This window comes from Podarcis raffonei, chromosome 4 (genome assembly GCF_027172205.1).
Source record: "Podarcis raffonei isolate rPodRaf1 chromosome 4, rPodRaf1.pri, whole genome shotgun sequence".
NCBI classification, from domain to species: Eukaryota; Metazoa; Chordata; class Lepidosauria; order Squamata; family Lacertidae; genus Podarcis; species Podarcis raffonei.
The window spans coordinates 1,834,307-1,841,952 of NC_070605.1; the positions used below are offsets into that span (position 1 = coordinate 1,834,307).

A 7,646-nucleotide genomic window follows, 5' to 3' on the forward strand; every position below is an offset into this window, starting at 1 on the left:
CACGCAACCGACTTTATTCCTCTGGAATCTAATTGGCTCCAGGCTCCTGGGACTCTGAGGTAGGGAAGAGGAGGACACATAAACTTCCACTATTTGCTGCTCTGGCTAATGCTTCCTATGGCTTCTTCTGAGGTGGTCTGGAGAAGCCACTTGGTAGTCCATCTTGGGTCTAATAACTCGGATTTTTCACCAGTTTGACAGGACAGCAATGTCCCAGTTCTGACTGTATATTGCCTCAGGATTGGTAAAAATGGATAAACAGCACATACCTGACTGCAAGAGAGGAAATGCCATGTAGTCCCTGACTGGTCGTTTCTACCAGGGAGAGCTTCGTGGTCTGAAGATCAGCACCAGAACTGGACTGGACTGAGGGCAGAGGAGGTGGTTCCCCTGCACACGGCCCTGATCCGAGGAGGGGCAAAATTGTGAAGACCCACCACTGAGTAGATTCATTTTGGGGCGCCAAATATTGGCCTCACTCAGAGTGCCATACTATCAAAGGTTACCCAAGTCCAACCCTGACCAGCACAAAGAAGGAAAGAGACCCAGAGCTGGGTCTTGGTGAGTTGCTTGCTCTCCATGTCTGGGTTCCCGGCTAGAACAGGAATACCTGAATGGCTGGGGGGGGCAGTAGAGCCTGCGAGGAAAGCAGGGGGCAAGGAGGGGCATAAAAGCAGAGGGTGGGGTAGAGGAGGGATGGCCCAGAAAACCCAACACTGTCATATTTGTTTTCAAAAGAGGAAGCTTCCTATAAGAGATTGCTAAAAGGGAAGCTGGGGGGGAAAGGAAGGAAGGAAGGAAGGAAGGAAGGAAGGAAGGAAGGAAGGAAGGAAGGAAGTTAGTTATTGGGGGATGGGGCGGGAGAAAACGGAGTACTGAATCAGTGTTGGAACTGCTGGCCAGGAAATCTGTCAAGCAGCTTGTAGAACCAGACAGAAGAAGTCAGTCTGCCCTAATAAATAAAAATAAAAATTAAAAAATTGTCCAGTAGCACCTTAGAGTCCAGCTAAGTAGTTCTGGGTACAGTGGTACCTCGGGTTACATACGCTTCAGGTTACAGACTCCGCTAACCCAGAAATAGTACCTCAGGTTAAGAACTTTGCTTCAGAATGAGAACAGAAATTCTCATTCAGGATGAGAACAGAAATCGTGCTCCGGCGGCACGGCAGCAGCAGGAGGCCCCATTAGCTAAAGTGGTGCTTCAGGTTAAGAACAGTTTCAGGTTAAGAATGGACCTCCGGAACGAATTAAGTACTTAACCTGAGGTACCACTGTATAAGCTTTCGTGTGCGTGCACACTTCTTCAGATATACCCAGAACTACTTAGTATTCTCTAAGGTGCTACTGGACAATTTTTTGATTTCTTTCGACTGTATCAGACCAACACGGCTACCTATCTGAGTCTGCCCTAAGTATGGAAGGGAAAGTGAGCCCTGATTTGTAGGTGCACATTTTATGTGCCCCCTAAATTTGATGAAGGGGAGTAGCCAGCAGCCCAGCTGAGGATTCAGGAACCAACCGGTCATTGGAAACTCTCTCTAATCTGACGTTCTTATGAGGCATGGCAATCAAATGGGATCAGCTTTTTCTAAGGGCACCCTAGGAAAATGCCCTCCCTAGAGTAACCTCAGCATGGCGCTTTGCAGTTTAATGGGGCTGTTCTCCAGTCATCTCTGCTCCAATAAATCTTGGCAGAATCACAGCTTGACACTGGGAGGAGTTGGGTGGGAGCAGGTGTGTGATTGTCTGTGTGATTGTAAATGTGTGTCCACAGAGCATCCACTAGCTTCTTCCTGGATGGAGGAAGCCAGTGGCTGCTAGCTGGGCTGGCCCTGGCAATTCCTCCCGTTTTCACAGGGGTGCCAAGAGAGAAGCTTCCCCACACCTTGGTGGCTGCCCATCGCTCCAGCTTCACCATCGCCAAGCGCCTCTTTCGTTCCTCTAAGCCGGCTGGAAGATTTTGAGAAGTCATGTCTGCCATGTCCCCTTCCAATCACACAGGCACCAGCCCTTCTTTCTTTATTCTGGTGGGCATCCCAGGCAAAGAGGAACTCCACCTCTGGATCTCCATCCCCTTCTTCCTGATGTACCTGGTGGCCCTTTCAGGGAACTCTGGCCTCCTCTTGATCATCGCCACTGAGCGCAGCCTCCACCAGCCCATGTATCTCTTCCTTTCCCTTCTGGCGGGGGCCGATCTCATGCTCACCACCACTACGGTGCCCAAAATGCTTGACATCTTCTGGGCGGATGCCGGGGAGATCCCCTTCGCCGCCTGCATTGCCCAGACTTCCCTGCTCGTTTTCCTTTTTGTTTCAGAGTCGGCCGTCTTGCTGGCCATGGCATTTGACCGCTATGTTGCCATCTGCAGGCCGCTCAGGTACACCATGGTATTGACGCCTCGGCTGATGGTCTGGATGGGGGTTGCTGGGGTGGTCCGCAGCTGCTGCACAGCCATCCCCTTTGCCTTCCTCTTGAAGAGGTTGCCATATTGCAAGACGAACGTAATTCCCCACACGTACTGTGAGCACATGGCTGTGGCCGCTCTGTCCTGCGGAGACATCACCGCCAACAACATCTACGGGTTAGCCGTCTCTCTCCTGTCTACGGGGCTGGATGTGGTGCTCATTGCGGTCTCCTACGTCCTGATCCTAAGGTCCATCTTCCGGATGCCGTCTAGAGATGCCCGGGGAAAGGCACTCAGCACCTGTGGCTCCCACGTCTGCGTCATCCTCATGTTCTACACCCCAGCCTACTTCACCATCCTGGCGCACCGCTTTGGCCAGAACATCCCCCGGTACGTCCACATCCTCTTGGCCAACATGTACCTGCTTCTTCCCCCCATGTTGAACCCCATAATTTACGGGGTGAAAACCAAGGAGATTCGGGAGCAGGCAGTTCTCCTCTTCTCCCAAATTGGGAAGAGGTGCTGAATGCTGGATCTTAGCTGAGGGGTGGAACCAAGAACCAACTTCTTGCTGAAGGTTGACCTGAAGTCGGGGCTCTTGGCTGCTCCTGTGGGCACATTTGGGGAAAATGCCGTAGGCACCACTGTAACTATTATATCTTTGTTCTGTGTGATTCTTAAAGTTCTTTTAATGTTTAAAATATCTTTCAGTAAAAAACCGGAGGCATTCATTTTAGGTTTAATTACAAATGATATTCCCGAAAATCAAAGGAAAGTATTCCTTTATGCAACAACAGCTGCCAGGATGCTTATAGGAAAAAACTGGAAAGGGAGAAAAATTCCATCAGTGAAAGATTGGCAAATTAAATTTTGTGAATACATAAATCTGGCAAGACTCACAGCATACATAAGGGGACAATCGGACCAGAAATTATTAAAAGAATGGGGTTGTGCTAAAGAGTATATGAAAAAACATTGTTCTGGAGTTAGTATATTGGTATGTAATGAATGATGCTTTACAGGGTTAAAGAAAAAGAAAAATGGTGTAAAAAAAAAGTACAAAGGTGGAAGTAATCTAATTAGACACAACAATATAGTAAGAGTAAATTTTTTGAGGTCTTTTTTGAGTAATTTTTTTGAGGAAGGAAGTCAATATGTGTTTATGTACGTAATGATATGGTTTTTTTCTGTAGATGTGTGCTTTTTCGTTTTTGTTTAGTTTTGTTTTGTTTCCTTTGGTTTTTTTTTTCCTTTTTCTTTTCTGTTTTTTTTTTGTTTTTCGGGTTTTTTTGTATAGTATTATTTTGGATTCAATGTTTGTAATTTTTGTTATAATTCTGCATTGGAAATTTTTTTTAAAAAAAAGTTCTTTTCTTCATCAATAGTTTTGTTAAGGGTCTCTGAAGAGACTGAAGGATTTATACACAGGTAAGTAGCATAGACCTCTCACACATCAAATGGCTGTACATGAACTTTACACAAATGATAAATCTGCTGGCCAAAAGGTCTAAGGAAGTGAAGGATGTGGAAAACTAATGGTAACTTCTGCTGGTGTAGATGTGTTGCAGGTGAAATTAAAGTGGTGGAGCAAGAAATAAAAAGTGTGTCATGATGCAGCAACAAGAAAAGCTAATGCAATTCTGGCTGCATTAACAGAAGTGCAGTGTCCAAGGGAAGTCATAGTGCTGATCTATTCTGTCCTGGTCAAACCCCACCTAGAGTCCTGGGTTCTATTCTGGGCACCCCAGTTGAAGAAGGGGTCTTGACAAGCTGGGGGTGTTTATCCACATTCTCCTTGTTTTTCTGAGTGTCCAAGCCACATTATTGCAGGTGAGACTGAATAAAACGCCTCCTAGGGAAATCCTTTGGGATCCCTTTCCCAAAATGGAAAAGTTTTCTCCCAGCTGTCACCCACAGGGTCAACATTTTCTGTCGCCCACCCCCACCACCCTCCAACGACCACCGTCAGTCATGGGGTCACAGAAGTATGGTTTCTAAACTGGCTGGATCTAGAGTCTGGATACATCAAGGAAGCGCTTCAGTTAAAGGTGTTGTAAATTCAAACAGTGAAAACAGGTAGAGAAAATCAGGACTCCACTGCACCATCCGGTGGCACAATGTTATATTGCACATACAATGCATATCAATCGCTTTTTCTTTCTTTGCCCATCTAATGATGATGATAATAATAATAATAATAATTTATTATTTATACCTCACCCAGCTGGTTGGGTTTCCCCAGCCACTCTGGGCGGCTCCCAGTTGAGTGTTAAAACAATACAGCATTAAATATTCAAACTATTAAAACTATTAAAACTATTATTAAACTATTAAAAATTACTATGTGCACAAAGAAGGGCTTTCTCTCCCCCCCCCCCGTCCTGAATCTTCCATCATTCAGCTTCATTGGATGCCTGTGACTTCTCTGCCCACTTTTTCCAGGCCAGGCACAATTTCACAAACTTCCATCATGTTGCCTCTTCCTCATTGCTCTAAACCAGCCTTTCTCAACCTGTGGGTCCCCAGATGTTGTTGGACTACAACTCCCATCACCCTAGCTAGCAAGGCCAGAGCTCAGGGATGATGGAAGTTTTATTCCAACAACATCTAGGGACCCACAGGTTGAGAACCGCTGCCTAAACTAAGAAGTCCCAAACCCTTCTGCAACCTTTCCAAATATGGGAAGTCATTGCCGCATCTCTCAGATCATTTTCTTCACCCCTTTCCTAATTAATCCTGGCATGGGCTGTGGAGCTCATACCTTTGATCCAGTCACTCTGTTTGGATAAGAAACAGATGAGAAGTGCACTTATGGCAAGTGCAGAACCCAAAGAAAAACAATATAAACTCTACCAGTTCCTTGGTGCAGATGGCCTACTGAGTTGACCCAGGAAAGCTCTGGGTGGGGCTGGGCTTTTCCTGTTCTTCATAGCTTCTCTGCTTACACAGAGGAGACTAGACAGCTGGCAGACAGTCTTCATGAGTCCAATTCTGGCCTGCATTAACAGAAATGATGTGTCCAAGGGAAGTCATAGTACTGATCTATTCTGTCCTTTTCAAACCCAACCTAGAGTCCTGGGTCCTATTCTGGGCACCCCAGTTGAAGAAGATTATGGACAAGCTGGGGGTGCTTAGCTTGGGAAGGAGGAGACTGAGACAGGATCTGAGAGTCATCTTCAAATCTCTCTAGAGCTGCCCCATGGAAGATGGAGCAAGCTTGTTTTCTCCAGTGTGGTGTAGTGGTTAAGTGTGGTAGACTCGTAATCTGGTGAACCGGGATCTTGTCTCCGCGCCTCCACATGCAGCTGCTGGGTGACCTTGGGCTAGTCACACTTCTCTGAAGTCTCTCAGCCCCACTCACCTCACAGAGTGTTTGTTGTGGAGGAGGAAGGCAAAGGAGAATGTTAGCAGCTTTGAGACTCCTTAGGGTAGTGATAAAGCAGGATGTCAAATCCAAACTCCTCCTCCTCCTCCTCCTTTCTGGTCTGGAGGGTAGGACTCGAACCAATGGCTTCAAGTTACAAGAAAAGTGATTCCAACTAAACATCAAGAAGAAGGTCCTGATAGTAAGAGCTGCTTGACAGTACAAAGGTGGCGGGTTCTCCTTCCTTGGAGGTTCTGAACCTGAAGTTGGGTGGCCATCTGTCCTGGGTGCTCTAGTTGAGATTCCTGCATTGCAAGGGGTTGGACCAGACGGCCCTCAGCGTCTCTTCCAGCGACACAATTCTGTGGTTCTAGGGGGAGAATGTGGGTGCAGTAGAATTACACTACACCCAAAGCCTCTTGGTTTCCACAACATGTCCAAAACAATGGCACAACTTTGCAACTGGCTTGAGGGCAACTTCCCTCTCGTTGAAGTCCCTGAGAGGGTCTCCCCTGCACAAAGATACTTCTTCTCAACACGCTCACCCTAGGATGCTAGAGCTCTGGATGTGGTGCAAGTCAGGATCTTTTAGGCTGCCCTTGATTGCCCTGTGGACCATTCTCCAAGTAAACAGGCTGGATTCCTGTGGAGTCTCCCAATACACTTAGAAGCTTCTTTAAGGAGAACCCAGAACCTACCGTTTTTTGTTGCCTTACGGTTCCAAAACTCATTTACGGAAGCTGTCAATTGTTAGTTTGTATTAGCAATAATTTTATTTTATATGTTTTATTAAAACATTTTAAAGGGTGTGGGGGGTGTTTTTACAATCAAGCAGTGTATACATTTTATGAAAATTACAATACATCATAATGTAATATAACATAAGCAGGAGTTATATATTTTTTTTAATTAAATAGCGCACTGTCTTTCAGTTTGTGTCTTCCTGGAGTTGCACAACTCTGCTGGGTGGAGAGGAAATGGTCTCTCCTCCTTCATCTCAGCTCCACAGCAGTTCTCTCAAAAAGACTTGGCACTCCAGAAGGCGGAACTCAGAGCCCTTTATAACATAAAAACAGAATCAAACAAGGAACTTACAGTGCTGGGGAAATAGTAGTAGTAGTAGTAGAAGTAGTAGAAGTATTTATTCAATTTATATACCCCCCTTTATCAGAATATCCCAGGGCGGTGTACAACATTATAAGCACAATACAGAACAACAATGATAAAAACATAATAAAAAGCATCCTGTGAGACAGCCTAGTAATGCAGCACTCCTTTTAAAACTTGAGGGAGAGTCACTGCTCACCTGCTTTTAAGGCCACTATGGGGCTGTGGTGATTCATCCAAGGGAGGCTCCTCTGCTGGCCCTCCGAAAATTCTGACATAGTCCACTCTTTCTCCTGTCACCCACAGAAGAGAGTTGTCCTTGATTTCAGCAAGGCATTTGACAAGGTGCCCCATGATATTCTTGTAAAGAAGCTGGTAAAATGCGGTCTTGACTATGCTACCACTCAGTGGATTTGTAACTGGCTGACTGACCGAACCCAAAGGGTGCTCATCAATGGTTCCTCTTCATCCTGGAGAAGAGTGACTAGTGGGGTGCCACAGGGTTCTGTCTTGGGCCCGGTCTTATTCAACATCTTTATCAACGACTTGGATGATGGACTCAAGGGCATCCTGATCAAATTTGCAGATGACACCAAACTGGGAGGGGTGGCTAACACCCCAGAGGACAGGGTCACACTTCAAAACGACCTTGACAGATTAGAGAACTGGGCCAAAACAAACAAGATGAATTTTAACAGGGAGAAATATAAAGTATTGCACTTGGGCAAAAAAAAATGAGAGGCACAAATACAAGATGGGTGACACCTGGCT

The 7,646-nt window shown here is 46.0% G+C and overlaps 2 protein-coding genes across 15 annotated transcripts in view; both read left to right on the forward strand.

The window, feature by feature from the left end:
• Positions 1–7,646, forward strand: part of LOC128412017 (zinc finger protein 420-like) — a 983,187-nt gene that overhangs the window by 838,999 nt on the left and 136,542 nt on the right. The window lies entirely within an intron of this gene.
• Positions 469–2,930, forward strand: LOC128412108 (olfactory receptor 52B2-like). Of its 2 annotated transcripts, XM_053384965.1 has the most exons (2): positions 469–515; positions 2,009–2,930. In XM_053384965.1, the coding sequence occupies exon 2, from the start codon at positions 2,085–2,087 to the stop codon at positions 2,928–2,930; it is 846 nt and encodes a 281-aa protein (XP_053240940.1). In that variant the 5' UTR covers positions 469–515; positions 2,009–2,084. The 2 variants fall into 2 exon arrangements, with proteins under 2 accessions (XP_053240940.1, XP_053240938.1); XM_053384963.1 differs by lacking the exon at positions 469–515 and having other exon boundaries at positions 1,952–2,930.